The sequence below is a fragment of the Carcharhinus amblyrhynchos genome, unplaced genomic scaffold (assembly GCF_965287045.1).
Source record: "Carcharhinus amblyrhynchos unplaced genomic scaffold, sCarAmb.v2.hapA scaffold_49, whole genome shotgun sequence".
In the NCBI taxonomy this organism is placed as follows: domain Eukaryota; kingdom Metazoa; phylum Chordata; class Chondrichthyes; order Carcharhiniformes; family Carcharhinidae; genus Carcharhinus; species Carcharhinus amblyrhynchos.
In genome coordinates this window covers 2031756-2050914 of record NW_027649790.1, presented here as the reverse complement: position 1 = coordinate 2050914, position 19159 = coordinate 2031756, and the positions used below count along the sequence as shown (strand labels likewise).

The window sequence follows — 19159 nt, the reverse complement described above, 5'->3', positions numbered from 1 at the left end:
TTGTGTGTGTGTGTCTCCCTCTCTCTCTCCCCCGCCTCCCTCCGGGGATCCTTGTGTGTCTCTCTCTCCCCGCCTCCCTCCGGGGATCCTTGTGTGTCTCTCTCTCCCCGCCTCCCTCCGGGGATCCTTGTGTGTCTCTCTCTCCCCGCCTCCCTCCGGGGATCCTTGTGTGTCTCTCTCTCCCCGCCTCCCTCCGGGGATCCTTGTGTGTCTTTCTCTCTCCCCGCCTCCCTCCAGGAATCCTTGTGTCTCTCTCTCCCCCGCCTCCCTCCAGGGATCCTTGTGTGTCTTTCTCTCTCCCCGCCTCCCTCCAGGGATCCTTGTGTGTGTCTCTCTCTCCCGGGGGTTCTGGTCTTTCTCTCTCCCGGGGGTCCTCTCCCGGGGGTTCTGGTCTCTCTCTCTCCCGGGAGTTCTGGTCTTTCTCTCTCCCGGGGGTCCTCTCCCGGGGGTTCTGGTCTCTCTCTCTCTCTCCCGTGGCGGCCCTGGTCTCTCTCTATCCTCCCGGGGGTCCCGGTTTTCTTTCTTTCCCGCGGGGAGCCCCGGCCTCCCTCGCCCCCTCACCTGGAGGATGACGCTCCGAATGAGCGCATTGACGGTGCCGCTGAAGGGGCTGCTCACCCCCTGGAAGCACCAGAGCACGATGCCGCCCTTGCTGAAGATGCTGAAGAAGTCCAGCATGTCGCGAGCGGCCCGAGAACCATCCAGAAAGATCCAGGACACTGGGGGACACGTCAGCGCCGGCGCGTCACTTCCGCTCGATCGCGTCACTTCCTGGAGACGGTCACTGGTGCCGGGCTGGGCAGCGGGGGAGGGGGTGCACACTGACACTGTACAGCCGGGGGGGGTGGATTCACTCACACACAGTTCGAAAGCGGGGCTGAGGCTGGAACTGTCCCTGATTGTGATTCCCAGCCAGAAAAGCTCTCGAGGCGCTAAATAGCTTTTAAGTAAAACTGAGGGAGAGAATGAACAGCGTCTGAGAGGAATATGACAAAGTGTCTGTGCAGAGAGGGAGCAGCTCCGTTTTATTAAAGGGGCGGGGAGATCAGATGACATATTTATTTGTCTTGATGATTTATTTTGATTCCCGCCCATGAAGGGAAAGAGGAAGGAAAAACAAGAGGCCGCGTCACGTGACGGGCTGCTTGCCATTTTGGGTGGTAACGCATTGACGTATGATGGCGAGATGATGCAGTGACGTAAGTGCGCAGCGACGGGCTGACGCAGCAACGTATGACGCCCAGCGACGGAATGCTGGTCGGCCCCGCCCACCCCGTGGCGCCTGCGCACTCCGCTCAGTGTCTCAGTGAGCTGGCTGCAATGTTGCCCTGTGCTGGTCGCGGGCTGCGAGCTCTGGCCCCGCTGAGCTTCCTTCGCCGCTCTCCCTGCCCGGCAAGCCCGAGGCAAAGCCGGGTCGCCGTCAGCAGCAGCGCCCGGGCACTGAAACGCGACGACTTCTTTCAAGGTGAGCACCTTTGAGGGTGACCTGATTTGCCCCTCACCATGCTTTCGTTAGCCTGTGCAGCAGATTTGAGTCCTGCAGCATCTTCACTCATTAACTGGACAAGAGTTCCTCAACAACTCAAAATCCAGCCCAGGAAAGAATTGACAGTTAATGCCAGGTCTGTTCCAGCTGGACTCTGTTGTAACTTTGTACGTTGCACAGGAAGAGCTGTCGTAGCTTCAACTCCTTGTGTGTTTTAAAAGTTAGTTTATTGGTGTCACAAGTAGGTTTACATTAACACTGCACTGAAGTTACTGAGAAAATCCTCTAGTTGCTGCACTCCAGCGCGGGTACACCAAGGGAAAATTTAGCAAGGTAAACGCACCTAACCAGCGCGTCTTTCCGACTGTGGGAGGAAACTGTAGCACCTGGAGGAAACCCATGTAGACATGGGGAGAATGTACAGACTCCACAATCATCCAAACCAGGAATCAAACCTGTGTCTCTGGTGCTGTGAGACAGCAGTGCTAACCACTGTGCGGCCCTGTGTGTTTACAGCTATGTATCTAAGCATCTTGATCAATTTGTGTACAGCATATTCACATAGAGCCCTTGGTGTCCACTGGCACTGTCGCGGACAATCATGCCTGGTGGGCACTGTGGGGACTGAGGTGTGTTATCGACTCTTAATCGTGTTTTGGTTTGAGGTTCTAAGTTTATTGCTTTGGGCAGTACCTCCTTTAAGGGGCTGCTCCTTTGATGTCCCTCAGTCCATTTAGTTGATTTAGTTTAATTGGCTATTTGATTTACCACAAAATAGGGTATACTCCCATAGACACCAAATTAGACAATAGAGCTGGAATCATATAAATGATGGTACAAATAGAGGATGCTGTAAAGCAGGTTTGCTCAACCCTTTTGTTAAGGGCCATATTGCATATTTTTTTCCCTTGAGGGACCAATGAGAACATTTCAGAATGATAGTGTTTGGTTGGACAAACTGAACTTCTAACCAAGTTGAACTTTTCGGAAAGAAACAATTGCTCAGCAGGAGGCCAGCAATATCATTGCAGTAAATTATTAAGTTAAAGAGTAAGTAGTAAAAGTCCCAGGGTGTGAGAAGGTCAGTGTATATGGGTGGGCAAGTGAGAGAGTGGGTACTTGTGTATGTGTTGGAGCATAAGTATGAATGAGAAAAGGCAGACTGGCTCACCTCGGGTGTCACGGTGGCACAGTGGTTAGCACTGCTGTCTCACAGCACTAGGGACCTATGTTTGATTCCTGGCTTGGGTCTGTGTGGAGTTTGCACATTCTCCCCATGTCTGCATGGGTTTCCTCTGGGTGCTCCGGTTTCCTCCCACAGTTGGAGAGACATGCTGGTTAGGTGCATTGTTAGTGCTAAATTCTCCCTCAGTGTATCTGTCCAGGCGCCAGAGTATGGCTACTAGCAAATTTGCACAGTAATGTCACAGTAATGTAAGCCTTCTTGTGACTAATAAATTAACTTTAACTTCACTCGCTCAATGTCTCGCACTGCCCTCCACACACACATTCACACTCACTTCCACCTCACTCACTCCAGACGTACTTTCCAAGCCCTCGCCCTCCCAAGGCCAAGCATGACCTTAATCTCCACCATAAGGTAGAGAAATTGAGATGGCCAGAGATCTGGGCAGTCCTCAGCTTTGAGGAACCAACAACACCCAACATGTAGCATAACAGCCCCTTCCATAATTTCTCATGACCCAAAGTCTGTTCGAAGGGATTGAAGTGCGCTCGTTGTTGTATTGAAGGAAGTAGGTCAGCTAGTTCGCGCAGAGCAATCTGCTTTAAAAAAAACCTGAAACAAAATATATGTGCATTCTTAAGTGAGAGCAAATTTCAGAGAATAAGAAAATGTGACGGGAAACCATTCAAGAACATATCTCCTACAGTAAGGCTATTGCTGAACGTAAAGACCATTGGCAGAGTCTCACCTGAAAAATCAAGATCGTAATCTGGTGTATCTAGGATTCACTGTTCTCAATACAAAGAACTGATGTAAATAGAAATGTGATTGCATTTTCACTGTGATCTTTGATTTTGGAGGGAAAGTGATATTTCCCCAGATGCTTTGTGGATTACCCTCACCCCCAATCTCCCATGCTTTGTATCCAGTAAGGTTAGCAGCTTTAACAGCCATCTCAGTCCAGGTGTAGGGCAAGTGAGCAGGAGTGTTTCTTTTGAATGTATTTTTGTGGGTTAACTTCACCACTATTCTAACTGACAGCGTGGTGGCACAGTGGTTCGCACTGCTGCCTCACAGCACCAGGGACTCGGGTCTGATTCCCAGCTTGGGTCACTATCTATGTAGACAGTGTTTGCGTGTTCTCCCTGTGTCTGCATGGGTTTCCTCCAGTCCTCTGGGTGCTCCGGTTTCCTCCACGTTCTGAAAGATGTGCTGGTTAGGTGCATTGACCCAAACAGGTGCCGGAGTGTGGCGACTGGGAGAATTTCACAGTAACTTCGTTGCAGCGCTAATGTAAGCCTTACTTGTGACAGAGAGAGTAGGAGGGATCTCAAAAGGGGAGTTAGGAGGGCAAAAAGGGGACATGAAATGGCTTTGTCATGTAGGATTAAGGAAAATCCAAAGGCGTTTGACTCCTATGTTAGGAGCAAATGGATGGCTAGGGGAAAAATCGGTCCCCTCAGGGACAGACGAGGGGAATTGTGCTTAGAGTCTGAGGGAATGGGGGAGATCCTGAATGAATACTTTACGTCAGTATTCACAAAGGAGAGGGGCTTGATGTCTGGTACGGTCATCGAGGGAGCTGTAGACCAATTGAAGGAACTATCGATTACGAGGGAAGAAGTGTTAGGGCTTTTAGGTAGCATTAAAACTGATAAATCTCCGGGGCCCGATGGCATTTATCCCAGGCTGCTTAGGGAGGCGAGAGATGAAATTGCTGGGCCTCTGATGCAAATCTTTGTCTCTTTGGACACAGGTGAGGTCCCAGAGGACTGGAGGATAGCGAACGTGGTACCGTTGTTTTAAAAGGGTAGGAGGGATAACCTGGGTAACTATAGGCCGGTGAGTTTGACGTCAGTGGTAGGCAAGTTGCTGGAGAGGATTCTTAGGGATAGGATGTATGAGCACTTAGAGCGTTGCGATCTGATTAAGTATACACAGCATGGCTTTGTAAAGGAGAAGTCTTGCCTTACGAATCTGGTAGAATTTTTTGAGGAGGTGACAAAAACGGTCGACGAAGGATGAGCCGTTGATGTTGTCTATGTGGATTTCAGTAAGGCGTTTGACAAAGTCCCTCATGGTAGGTTGGTAGAAAAGATTAAGGCTCATGCGATACATGGCCAGGTATCTAGATGGGTTGAGAATTGGCTTGCTAAGAGGAGACAGAGAGTAGTAGTGGAGGGGTCCTTTTCTAGCTGGAGGTCTGTCACTAGTGGTGGGTCGCAGGGCTCAGTACTGGGACCTCTTCTCTTTGTAGTATATATAAATGACTTGGAAGAGGGAGTAAGTGGTGTGATCAGCAAATTTGCTGATGACACCAAGATGGCTGGATTGGCGGGCAGTGAGGAGCAGTGTCTGGCAATACAATGGGATATTGATAGGCTGGTAAATTGGGCAGATATATGTCAAATGGAGTTTAATCCGGATAAATGTGAGGTGATGCATTTTGGCTGGAACAATGTAGGGGGGAGTTATATGATAAAGGGTAGACCCATAAAGAGTATAGAAATGCAGCGAGACCTGGCGGTGCAAGTGCACAAGTCTTTGAAGGTGGCAGTACAAGTGAAGAAGGTTGTGAAGAAAGCCTATGGTATGTTAGCCTTTATAGGAAGGGGTATAGAATATAAGAGCTGGAGTCTAATGTTGCAGTTGTATAGAACGTTGGTTAGGCTGCATTTAGAGTACTGCGTCCAGTTCTGGTCGCCTTACTACCGGAAGGACGTGGAGCTTCTGGAGAGAGTGCAGAGGAGGTTTACCAGGATGTTGCCTGGTATGGAAGGACTGGATTATGAGGAAAGATTGAACAAATTGGGACTGTTTTCCCTTGAAAGATGGCGACTGAGGGGGTAACTAATAGAGGTATATAAGATGATGAAGGGTATAGATAGAGTAAACAGAGGTAAGCTATTTCCTATGTTAGAGACACACAGTACGAGGGGCCATGAGCTTAAGGTGAGCGGGGAGAGGTATAACACAGATATTAGAGGGAGGTTTTTCACATAGAGGGTAGTGGGGGTATGGAATGCTCTGCCAAGTAAGGTGGTGGAGGCAAGCACGCTAGAGTTGTTTAAGAGTGACTTAGACAGGCACATGAGTGGTTTGGAGATGGGAGGATATAGGAGATTGTTTTAAATAAGGTTCATTAGCATTGGGACGTCCCTGGTAATGTAAAAGGATGTGGTATGATAATGTTTTTTCTCTTAATTCACAGGTTTTAAGTTGGTCCACCTTGTCCAACGAGGGGCATACATGCGATGGGTCGTACTTGGTCTGCTCTTGAATGTTCGAGATTGGCCTAGTGCTTCATGTCGTTAGTGTGTGCTTAAACTGGACCAGATACTGGGCAACACGACAGCTCAGTGACTATCAGTGTTTGCTGTGCAGACACATGGATTTGGGCCAGTGTCTGTGGGAGTTTGCACATTCTCCTTGTGCTTGCGTGGGTTTTCTCCGGGTGCTCCGGTTTCCTCCCACACCCCAAAGATGTGCTATTAGGCTGATTGGAGGTAATAAATTGTCCCTAAATTAGTTTCCCTCAATGTGGATTGCCATAAAACAATAGATAAGGGTCATGGGTGGAGGGGGGGACTGGTAATGTTGAAATGGCGGCGCGGGCTCGTTGGGCCGAAGAGCCTGTTTCCCGGGCTGTTTTTGTTCTTTTGTTCTTTTGACTAATCAATAAATCTTAACTACTTTAATTTTCTTAACAAAATGAGTTCTCTCTCTGCCAAGAAATTGCAGTGCATTCCAAGGAAATCTTTACTACACTCGACTAAGGGGTCATTTCATTGGATTACTCTGGTAACCGTCTCATGGACAAAGTTAATGTGAACCCAGTAAAAGTAAAAAAAATTGGTGGCATTCACAAGGGTAAATGGTAAAAGATTATTCCCACCTATTGTGAATCATTAGCAAATAGGCATATATTTAGGATTTATGCCACAAGCACAAAAGGGGAGGTTCTAAGGGATATTTGCCGAAGTGTTTGTGAACTTTGCAGTAGTTGAAAAAAATTACTGAAGCCCTAACACACTGCCGTACAATGTGGTTATTAAGATGAATGTGGGATGTGGACATCAGTTAATCATGAGAAGTAAGTAAACAGAAGAGAAAAATGCAGGGTGCAAAAGCAAGGAATAAGAACAGGAGTGGAATAGATAGGTCCAAATTGGATCAAGCACAGTCTCCATATAATACCCTTCTATCCTGAAATTACAATAACTCCATTCTTGATCAAATCATAGAAATGCTACAGTGCAGAAGGAGGCCATTTGGCCCATCGAGACTGCACCAACAACAATTCCACCTCAGGACACCGTGCAATTTAGCATGGCCAGTCAACCTAACCCGCATGTCTTTGGACTGTTTTGCTTTTGCTCTCGCTCGTTTTTCTCTTGCTGAAACCTTTCACTTTGGTTTAGTTCCCTCTGATGCCAGATATATTCTGAACTTTACTGTAACAACCAGCACACCGTTTGTGTGTCTGGGAACGGTGATTCAGCCTAATCTTGTCCTCATCCAATATCAGCAGCAGCGCTTGATCTCGATAGCATTCAGGAGCGAGATCTTTTGATTTTTTTTTGACATAGTAGGGATGAATGGATACAAGTGATTGTGTGTGTATATATTTATTCAGTGTACAGACTAATATATCTCTTTAAAACTGACTCTTCAATTTATTTGATAGAATAATGATTGAGGGAGATTAGATTTGAAAAAAACGGCAGGATTTGGCCAAGGGGTAGACTGGAGCAAGTTATTTGTGGGGAAATCTACAGAAGGGCAGAGAGGGGGCATTCAAAGATGAAGTGGGAAGGGCACAGGCCTCTATTTCCCTCTAGGATAATAGGAAGATGTAACAAACCCAGAGAACCATGGATGACCAGAGGTACAATGAGAAGGAAAACAAGGCTTTTAACAAGTATAATAGGAGTAAGTCTGCGGAGGCAATATTGGAGTACAGAAAGTGCAAGATGGATGACCGTGGAGTGTTAGGATCAGTAAGTTTGCTGATGACACAAAGATTGGCCAGATGTTAACAGTGAGGTTGAGTGACTTGGGTTTCAGGGAGATATAGATAAGATGGTCAAATAGGTGGATAAGTGGTCCATGGAATTTAACTCTGAAAGGTTTGAGGTGATACACTTTGGAAGGAGTAATTTAACAAGGAAGTATACTATGAAAGGTCTGACACTGGAAAGTTCCAAAGAACAAAGGGACCTTGATGAGTTCGTTCATAGATTTCTGAAGATGGAAAGGCAGGTTAGTAGAGTGGTGAAAAAGGCATGTAGCACACTCACCTTTATCAATCAGGGTACAGATTACAAAAGCAGAGAGGTCATGATGGAGTATAGAACTTTGACGCCACAGCTAGAGCACTTTCTGGTTACCATGTTATAGGAAGGATGTGATCGCATTGGAAAGGGTGCAGCAGAGATCACCAGGATGTTGCCTGGGATGAACATTTAAGTTATAAAGAGAGGTTGCATTGGCTTGGATTGTTTTCTCTGGAGCAGAGAAGACTGAGGAGTGACCTGATTGAGGTGGTCAAGGTTATGAGGGGCATGGACAGGGTGGATAGGCAGCAACTGTTCTTCTTAGCTGAAGGGTCTGTTATGAGGGGGCACAAGTTAAAAGTGAAGGGTGGAAAGTTTAGGGGCATTTGAGGAAAAACCTTTTTACCCAGAGGGGGGTGACGGTCTGGAATGCACTGCCTGGGAAGATGGTGGAGGTGGGTTGCCTCTCATCCTTTTAAAAAATACCTGGATGAGTGCTTGGCATGTCATAATATTCAAGGCTATGGGCCAAGTGCTGGCAAGTGGGCTTAGGTGGGCAGGCCAGGACCTTTCATGTGTCAGTGCAGACTCGATAGGACGAAGAGCCTCTTCTGCACTGCAGTATCCTGTGAAATCAGCTGGTCCTTGTGTGTTAACCAGGCACTCATTATCAAAGCAGTCATGATCTCATTGAGCAGACTCGATGGGCCGAATGGCCTACTTATGCTCCTATTTTCTTATGGTCTATTTAATATGAACATAATTCTGGCTGAGAGCTGTTTAACATCTGTTTTCAAATCCTCCAACACTCCATGACCTCATCTCTCCCTATTTTTGTAATCTCAGATAGCTTCACAATCCTCCAAATACACTGCATTGCTCCAGTTCTGATCTCCTGCACATCCTTGATTTTCCTTCAATACTGGTGGCTGTGCTGAGGCCCTATCTATACTTTGAAAACCCTCTCTAAATCTCAGTACCATGAGGTACTCCTTCCACCCTACCTCTTTGAGCAAGCCTGACCTAATATATATCCTCTTTGTAGCTTGGTATCACATGTTGTTTGACAGCACAGCTACGAAGCCTCTTGGAACATTATTAAGCTGCAATAAAGTGCAAGATACCGTTTATTTTGAAAGGAAATTGGATGGGCACTTGTAGGAAATGAACCTGGCCAAAAGAATTGACTTGGATAGAGCACGGGATTAACTGCATTACCCTATGGAGAACAGGCTTGGACTTCATGGTCCTAATTATCTCCTCCTATGCCATCAATGATTCTCAATCCTCTGCAGCAAATATTTGCCATGAGCTTTCCAATCTGATCAGCAACAATTCTTGAAATATGCTCCAACTTAAACTTTGATAGCTTACTGATTTTGAAAAATAAACCCCATCACCTGCCAGTTGCTCAGTTTTTAACTGGAACATTCAGGTTTGACCTCTGATTAGTACTGAGTTACTCCTTCTAGCCAGGGCAACAATATTGGGGGTTATCATTGACCTCAGCCTCCTTAAGTCAAGAAGGGTAAAATTGGCTCAAGTTCTTTACACCTCTTGCTGGAATTTCTTTTTCTTTATTCTGGTGTATAAAAGTAGAGAAGTGTTGTTGCAATTGGATCTGGAGTATTATGTCCCGTTTTGGTCTCCTTATTTGAGGAAGGATGTGGTGGCATTTGGAGACAGTTCACCAAATTGATTCCAGGGATGAGGGGGTTGATGTACGAGGAGAGATTAAACAGTTTGAGCTTGTACTTGCTGGAGATTGGAATGGGATCTGACCAAGGTATATAAAATTTCAAAAGGGATTGATAAAAGTAAATATAGATCAGTTGTTTCCTCTAATGAGGCAATCTAGAACAAGAGATCACAGGTATGGGTCGAGAGTCAGTAGATTTAAAACTGAGTTGAGGAGGAACTACTTCTCTCAGAGTGGTGCATTTGTGGAACTCGCTGTCTCATAGCACTGTGGAGCTTGAATCATTGAAAGGTTTCAAGAAGGCGATAGATATATTCTTAATAAAGAGGAGGGGAATAGTGAATGGGGGGGAAGGTAGATTTGAGACAAGGGAGAGATCAGCCATGATCTGATTGAATGGTGGAACAGGCTCGAAAGGCTGAATTGCCCTCTCCTGCTTCTAAATCTGATGTTCCTATTCTTTCGTGGGATGTGGGTGTCATTGGCAAGGCTGGCACTTGTTGGCCATTATCAGCTGCCCTTGGATTGAGTGACTTGCCAGAGACAGTAATTAAGAGTCAATCACATTGCTGTGGGTCTAGAGGTCATATGTCAGCTAGATCAGGTAAGCAGTGCTGATACCCTTCCCTGAAGAACATTACTAAACGAGATGGGTTTTAAAAATAATTGATGGTTTCATGTTTATACTAGCTTCATTAACTGAATTCAAGTTCCATCAGTTGCTGTGATGGATCTGAATCCCTGCCCCCTGGGTGTGTCAAAGGTTCACAAAATTAATCTCTCGAATGGAGGGATTGACTCTAAATTACTATAAGGAAAGGTTAAATACACTGGGCCTTGGAGTTTCGAAGAATGTAAAGTGATCTTGTTCAAACATACAAAATTCTTATCAGTTAGGTGCAGAGAGAAGTTTCCCTTGGTAGGGGTGGCAGGTTGTCTGGACAGTAAGAAGTCTCAACACCAGGTTAAAGTCCAACATGTTTATTTGGTAGCACAAGCTTTCAAAGTGTCGCTTCTTCAGGTGAGTGAGGAGATGTGTTCACAAACAGGGCATATATAGACACAAACTCAATTACAAGATAATGTTTGGAATGCAAATCTTTACAGGCAATGTAGTGGAGAGAGGGTTAAGCACAGGTTAAAGAGGTGTGTATTGTCTCCAGCCAGGACCGTTTGTGAGATTTTGCAAACCCAGGCAAGTTGTGGGGGTTCCAGATAGTGTGACATGACCCCAAGATCCCGGTTGAAGCCATCCTCGTGTGCGGAACTTGGCTATCAGTTTCTGCTCAGCAATTCTGCATTGTCGTGTGGCGTGAAGGTCGCCTTGGAGAATGGTTACCTGAAGATCAGAGGCTGAATGCCCATGACTGCTGAAGTGTTCCCTGGCAGGTGGAGAACACTCCTGCCCGGTGATTGTCAAGCGGTGTTCATTCATCTGTTGTCATAACATCTGCATGGTCTTCCCAATGTACCATGCCTCGAGACGTCCTTTCCTGCAGCATATCAGACAGCGTGGTCGAGTTGCAAGAGTATGTACCGTGTACCTGGTGGATTGTGTTCTCACATGAGACGATGGCAACCATGTTGATGATCCGGCACGTCTTGCAGAGGTTACTGTGGCAGGGTTGTGTGGTGTCGTGGTCACTGTTCCCCGAAAGCTGGGTAATTTGTTGCAGACAATGGTCTGTTTGTGGTTGTGCGGTTGTTTGAAGGCAAGAAGTTGGGGGTGTGGAGATGGCCTTGGCAAGATGTTAGTCTCCATTGACGACATGTTGAAGGCTCTGGAGAAGATGTTGTAGCTTGTCCGCTCTGGGGAAGTACTGGATGACGAAGAGTACTCTGTCCGCCGTGTCCCTAAAGGTCAGTGCAGTTTTTTGCTGTGGTGCATCGGAACTTTCAGTCGATGAGTCGAATGCCATATTATGAGGGCAATTTCCAGCGTCTGTAGGTGTCTGTTGTGATCCTCCTCATCTGAGCAGATCCAACCAAAGAACACACCCGTCAACTCAATAGACTGATCAAGGCCTTTGATCCAGATCTTCAGAGCACCCTCTGTGCTCTAGTCCCACGTACTCCCCGCGTTGGAGATCTCTACTGCCTCCCGAAAATACATAACACCAACACACCCAGCTGTCCTATCGTATCAGGCAATGGGACATTGTGTGAGAACGTCTCCGGCTACATCAACAGCATCCTGAAATCTGTTGTACAAAGAACCATGATGTGGATATGCTGGTGTTGGACTGGGGTAAACACAGTAAAAAGTCTGACAACACCAGGTTTTAGTCCAACCGATTTATTTGATAGTAAACTCACAGGCTTTCGTGCCTGAGCTTGCACAGTCTCACCAATTGTCCTGGCTGGAAACAATACACACCTCTTTAACCTGTGCTTAACCCTCTCTCCACTCACATTGTCTGTACTTTTAAGACTTGATTACCTGTAAAGACTCACGTTCCAACCATTATCTTGTAAATTGAGATTGTGTCTATATATGCCCTGTTTGTGAACGCAACTCCTCATTCATCTGAAGGTGCGATACTCCGAAAGCTTGGGCAACCAAATAAACCAGTTGGACTCTAACCTGATGTTGTGAGACTTCTTACTGTGCTTATTCCAGTCTAATGCTGGCATTTCCACATCAAGGTTATCTGGAACCAGGGGACATAATCTCAGAATAAGGCGCAAGCTGTTTAGGAGTGAGATGAGGAGTGTGGGCACTTAGTCGTCGAGCATGTTAAAGGCTGAGATTGATAGATTTAAGAATGTGAAGGGAGACGGGGATAGTGCAGGAAAATGATGTTGAGGGAGAAGATCGGCTATGATCTTATTGAATGGCAGAGCTTGCTCAAAGGGCTGAATGGCCTCTTGTTCCCATTAACCTGGATCTCTGAATTACTTGCCAAGCATCATTAATACTATGCTACCCAAACGTACATGGGTCGTTGGGCAATGACGGGACAAGGTTTGGTAGTAATGTGTTTGGTACCCTAGTGTTTCCTTTGCTAGCTATCAACAGCCCTTTAAAAACTCTTCTGTCTCTGTTCTAGATCTAGAAAAGGAGTTTGTCAAATTCAGGCGGAAAGTGAAGGAAGTGCTCCCTGGCAGTGGCTGGAGTCCAATGCACCAGACTTCTGGGCTGCCTCCCGAGTGGGCTGACATTGTCATAGTGGGCGGAGGAGTTGTTGGATGGTCCACTGCTTACTGGTTGAAGAAGAAAGAGGCAATCCGGGAAGGAGTCCGAGTGGTGGTGGTAGAGAAAGACCCAACAGTGAGTAGACTCCCAGCGAGGGAACTGAGCCAAATAAACCCTAATGTTACAAGGAAAAATACCATGATAGATTTCATTCTGTGTTTCAACTCTAATCTATAACCCTGATTGTAAAATAAAAGTATAAGCACTGTTGGGGCTACATCTGCTCTTTTTCTTTGGTTTTGGATTTCATTTCAGCTTAATTTTATGCTCTCCGTATTGTATTCTGTTGTAACATTTTGAAGTTTCATAGAACCCTGAGGAACAAGACGCCATTCGGGCCATTCTTTCTCTGCTGGCTTTTTGGAAGAGTTAACAAATTAGTCCACCTCCCCAGTTCGTCCTTCGTATCTTCGCAAATTTTCTATTTACCCTATTGAAACTACATCCACCACCCTTTCAGATAGAATCCCTACAGTGCAGAAGCAGGCTATTTGGCCCATCGAGCCTGCACCAACAAGAATCCCACCCAAGCCCTATCCCTGTAACACCACGTATTAACCCTGCTAATCCCCCTGATGCTAAGGGGAAATTTAGAATGGCCAATCCACCTAACCTGCAATCTTTGGACTGTGGGAGGAAACCAGAGCACTTGGAGGAAATCCACGCAGATACAGGGAGAATGTGCAAACTCCTCACTGACAGTCACCTGAGGGTGCAATTGAACCCAGATCCCTGGCGCTGTGAGGCCATAGTGCTAACCACTGTGCCACCCTGCATTACATTCATAATTCGTCATTGTGAAGTAAACTTCTTGTCATGTCCACATGATCTTTTCCCCTAACATCCCCAATTTTCTTGGCAATTAACTTAAATTATATTGTAACCTTAATTGCACATTGCTGCCTGAATCCAAAATTCTTGACTCCCACGTCAACAAAAAAAATCTGCCTAAACTCAGCCTTGAATATATTCAATAATCCACCCACCACTGCCTTCTGTGGAAGAGAATTCCAAAGACACTCAAACCAATTGCCATGTTAAATGGGAAACCCATTGTTTATATTTTCTGCTTCTAGTTCTAGGTTCCACCATGAGAAGAAACATTATCCCAGCAACCTGTCAAACCCTGAAAAATCTTGTCTATTTCAATAAGATCACCTCTTCGATGATAATAGGCTCAGCCTTTCCTCATAGCACTTCTCAGCTAGTGAAAATAGTTTCTATCATCATTTTGAACAACCCTTTTAAAATGTTCTGAAGCAAACAGCTTCTCTAATCTCTCCACCTCACTCATACCTGACACATTTCAGTAAATTCCCTCAGCATTTGTTCTTGCTTACATCCCATTGTTTTTTCAGTCTTTCTGCTCTCTCCAAATTTAGGGGATAGAGCACGTTTTTTTTGGGGGGTGGAGGGGGGACTGCTATTTGTTTAGCCAGAGCCACAGCAATGTGGTTGAGTCTCAACTGCCCTTAGGCAACTAGACGTGGGCAATGAACATTGGCCAGCCAGTGACGCACATGTCCCATGAACGAATAAGAAAAACTTGGAGCTTTTTGTTTCCATTTTTCTGCTGTCCCTTTTGCAGCATTTTCTGCAACAGAGCTGGTAATGATGGCAAAGCTCAGAAGAATGGCTTAGATGCACCAAAGTTAACTTTTGATGTATTGTCTGTAGGGTCAGAAACATAGAATGGATCATCAACTGATGGATATGCTTGTTTACTGGCTCCCAGATGAAATTGTACCAAACAAGTCAATGTGCCTTTGGGTTAAAAAGGGTGTTTCCTAATTTTTCAAGCATTGTTTCAAGGCTGTAGAAATAGAACAATGGAAATAGAACAATGAGTTCATAGACTACCATTCACTGAGCACTTGTAATACTAAAATGCATGGGTTGATGATGGCCCAATTATAGTAAAGCAGTATCTGATTATTATTTCTATTTGTCTTTGAAGGAAAACCTTCTGACTTAGGGCTACTATAGGTGGGCACTTTGAAAGACAAAGGAATTAAGGGTTATGGGGAGAAAGCAGGAAAGTGGAACTGATCCACTTCAGATCAGCCATGATCTTGTTGAATGGCGGGGCAGGTTCAAAGGGCTAGATGGCCTACTCCTGCTTCAAGTTCTTATGTTTTTATGAAAGCTCAGGTGAATCCTTGTATTTTTCATGAAGGTTGAGTTCCCTCACAAAATTGAAACATTATCCCTCTGATGTTTACCTTTTCCTCTTTCCCCTTTCTTTGGCCACACTGTTTTGCACGATTCACAGTTGAGGTAGGTGTATAATCTCACCGCTGTGTCTAAGAGCAGCGCAGGATAACCTTTCTTCCATATAGCCTCTGTAGGACCTTCGTTGGTGTGGAACTGCAATTTTTATGGGATTGCGATACAGACTTGATGCTATGTTGTGTCTTAATCCCCTTCAAAGTTTAACAAATTTCAAATTGTTACTGCTTTGGACATGCACTTACAAGGAAGTAGATTGAAATTGCCTCAGACCCAAGTAGAGAGGGGAAAATTGTTCAGTTGTCTGGACTTCACTCAAAGCCAGGGACATAAGCACATTCTTTTGAAGAACGGAGTAATTTGGGTTTGAAAGGAAATGTGAACTTCTGCTGTTTTCATTTCTGCATGTTTTTATCCTCCTCTGGAGTAATGTGGTATCTTCACTTGGACCCACTGGTTGATGCAAAAACATAACGAAGGAAAATGTTTTAGTGTCAGTGTGGCACAACGGATAGATACAATGACATTCTGTGACGCTGGTTTACGTATGATGGCGTTTTACTGATTGTCTCTCACTAATTTATTTTCTTTTGCACACAGTATGCCAAAGCATCCACTGTCTTATCAGTAGGAGGAATTCGCCAGCAGTTCTCTCTACCAGAAAACATCCACCTGTCAATTGAGTCTGCTCACTTTCTTCGCAATATACAGGTATGGGCAATTTGGGTTCTTCACATAGCTAGTTGCTACTTAGTGTTTTTGAATGGTTTCTTGGAGGTTAAAAGTCTACTGGTGGATTCCCAGACTTGAAAACCTTTTTGGAAAAAAAAGCTTTGGCAACTTCCTCTTTTTGGCCATCTATTTTCTCTGCTCTGCTCTGCTTGTAGACTTGTATGGGGCCACAGCTCTACAGGTAATGCAACCATGTCCACAAGGTCTTCTGAGTCCAGACAGTGAGTATTGGAAGAATATTTGACACTGTCTGAGTTGAGTCTGAGCCTTTGTTGCATGAACTCTGACTCTGATTTCCTTACCTCTGTCCTGGCCACTAGTTATACTTCAATAACCATCCATAAGATCAGATGATTTGGTATGGACGAGGGATACAAGCTTAATTTCCCCAATCTGTATAATTCTGTGGGGGTGGCACAGTGGATAACACTGCTACCTCATACCACCAGGGACCCAGGTTCGATTCCTGACTTGGATCACTCCTGTGCGGAGCCTGCACGTTCACCCTGTGTCTGCGTGAGTTTCCTCTGGGTGCTCCGGTTTCCTCCCACAGTCTAAAAGACGTGCTGGTTAGATGCATTGGTCATGCTAAAGTGTACCTGAACAGGTGCTGGTGTGTGGCAATTAGGGGATTTTCACAGTAACTTCATTGCAGTGTTAATGTAAGCCTACGTGTGACTAAGAAATAAACTTTACTTTTCTGTAATGCACTGGCAGTGTACCTAGCCTTATGGCTAAACACTTCTTAAATTCATGCTCTGTGCTATAGCTTGTCCTTGGTCTGATTACGTTACTGTGTCAGATTTGACCGGTAAAGTAGCAGGTACGCTGCTCAGCGTTCCAGATCCTGAACACTCGCCACACATCCCTCTGATCGTGGCATACAAATGAATTGCACCAAAATATACTAAGCTGTCGCCTGCAAATGTGGATCAAAAGTATTTTCTAGGCTTTAGTCCCAAAGTAAATGACTAGTAATACAGTGGTTAGCATAAAATAGCTCATTACAGTAACTGTCTTGGAGCAAGCTTAGTATAAAGTTTATCAGACAGTGGTTAATTTTTGTTTTTTTTTGCCCATCTGCATTTTGAATCAGGTCTCACAATAGACAAAAGTTTAGGTTTGCAGCTTGGCACTTGCTGTATTTGAATTGAGGGCTATAGTTTTTTGAGATGTATCTTTTTCCTCAATATTAAAATTGATCTGCACCTTCATCAACAGGTAACTCCCAAAATTTGAGCCCAATGAAAATAAAAAGCTGATCAAGATCGTTGGCCAACATTTTAGCTGATAACCTTAATGTAAGCAAATACATAAAAACAGGTAGAGAAATATCAGCTGATCCATTAAGTCTACCCTGCAATCCTGGTGCTGGAGCATTGTGATTAGACCTTTCCTACTAGAGCCCCATACCTCCTGCACCCCCACACACAGTCAGCACCCTCCTGGGAGAAACAAATCAAAAGAGTAAAAACCAAGGAAAATTAAAGACACTGGAAGATTCCTGTCTGATCCCCTCCAGAATCAAAGCTAGCCCTGGAGGTCAGGTTGTTACATATGTTACCGTACTCATTAATCCACATAAGAAGCAACCTCTAACCCAGTTAAGAACTGGTCCAGCCATTCCTGCACCCCTATCCCAACTTTAAAGGCAGGCAGAGTGTTAGCAACCACCATACCAGTCAGTAGTATTTTCACAAAAAAAATCACCTAATATCTAATCTATTCCTATCTGCACATAGTTGAAAGCGTGTCTCCTGGGGTCTCGCCAGCAATGTTCAGCATCATGTGTGACCCTTCAGATACTGCAGTAATATCTGCCTGTATGCAGAACTACCTGATTGACTTTCAGGCTTGGACTGATAAGTAGCAAGTAACATTCGTGTCAGGCAATGACTAGCTCCAACAAGTGAGAATCTAACCTCCCATGTGGCATTCAAGGACATTATGTGGAAATGCTGGCGTTGGACTGGAGTAAACACAGCAAGAAGTCTCACAACACCAGGTTAAAGTCCAACAGGTTTATTTGGTAGCAAATGTCACTAGCATTCAGAGTGCTGCATGATCTCCCCGATATACAGTGTATCAGGAAGACAACATTGGTTAAGTTGCAAGTGTACGTACAGTGTACCTGGTGGATGGTGTTATTGTGTGAGAAGTTGGCATCCATGTCGATGATTCAACGCATCTTGAAGAGGTTGCTGTGCAGTTTGTATGGTGTCATGCAGGAAAGGATGTCTTGAGGCATGGTACGTTGGGGAGACCATGCAGACGCTACCACAACAGATGAATGAATACCGGTCAACAATCACCAGGCAAGACTGTTCTCTTCCTGTTGGGGAACACTTCAGCGGTCACAGGCATTCAGCCTTTGATATTCGGGTAAGCGTTCTCCAAGGCAGCCTTTGCGGCACATGACAGCGCAGAGTCGCTGAGCAGAGACTGATAGCCAAGTTCCACCATGTAAGGACAGTCTCAACTGGAATCTTCGGTCCATGTCACGCTGTCTGTAACCCACATGACTTACCTGGACTTGCAGCATCTCACTAAATGACCTGTCTAACTCAATACACGTCTTTTTAACTTGTGCTTAACACTCTCTCCACTCCCGTTGTCTGAACATTTAAGACTTGATTAGCTGTAAAGATTTCAATCATTATTCTACAATTAAGTTTTTGTCTTTATATGCCCTGTTTGTGAGCAGATCTCCCACTCACCTGAAGGAGGAGCAGTGTTCCAAAAGCTAGTGGTATTTGCTATCAGATAAAGCTGTTGGACTTTAACCTGGTGTTGTGAGACTTCTTACGGTATTCGAGGGCACTCCCATTGCTGAATCCCTTTCTGTCAACATCTTGGGGTTACCATAGACCAGAAACTGAACTAGACAAGACATATAAATGCTGTGTTTGCAAGACCAGATCAGAGACTGGAAATCCTGTGACAAGTAACATTTCATCATAGAATTTCTAGTGCAGAAAGAAGACACTTGGTTGATCAGGCCTGCACCAATGAAAATCCTACCCAGACCCTATCCCCTCAATCCGACATATTTACCCTTCTAATCCTCCTGACGCTAAGGGACAATATATTGCAGCCACTCTACCTAACTTGCACATCTATGAACTATGGAAGGAAACCTATGCAGGCATGGGGAGAACTTGCAAACTCTGTACAGATGGTGACCCAAGTCAGGATTCGAACCCGGATCTTTGGCACTGTGAGGCAGCAGTGCTAACTACTGTGCCTGGAATGTCATGCCAGCCAATCATTGAAGGAGGCACTCAGATTTGAGCCAGGAACCTCGTGATTTGCAGACACATGCTGTACCACTGAGCTGTACCATCACTTCCCAAGA

General features: G+C 45.2%; 2 protein-coding genes across 2 annotated transcripts in view; one reads left to right on the top strand and one right to left on the bottom strand.

The window, feature by feature from the left end:
* The window catches only part of srpra (SRP receptor subunit alpha), a 41030-nt gene extending 40277 nt beyond the window's left edge, over positions 1-753 (bottom strand). The window contains exon 1 of the mRNA XM_080182229.1: positions 562-753. Within this exon, the coding sequence (XP_080038355.1) occupies positions 562-678 (117 nt within the window). The 5' untranslated portion in view covers positions 679-753. The remainder of the gene's footprint in view (positions 1-561) is intronic.
* Positions 754-1306: 553 nt separating this feature from the next.
* The window catches only part of foxred1 (FAD-dependent oxidoreductase domain containing 1), a 42100-nt gene continuing 24247 nt past the window's right edge, over positions 1307-19159 (top strand). Inside the window, exons 1-3 of the mRNA XM_080182222.1 lie at positions 1307-1465; positions 12698-12918; positions 15673-15783. Coding sequence (XP_080038348.1) covers positions 1321-1465; positions 12698-12918; positions 15673-15783 — 477 coding nt within the window. The 5' untranslated portion in view covers positions 1307-1320. The remainder of the gene's footprint in view (positions 1466-12697; positions 12919-15672; positions 15784-19159) is intronic.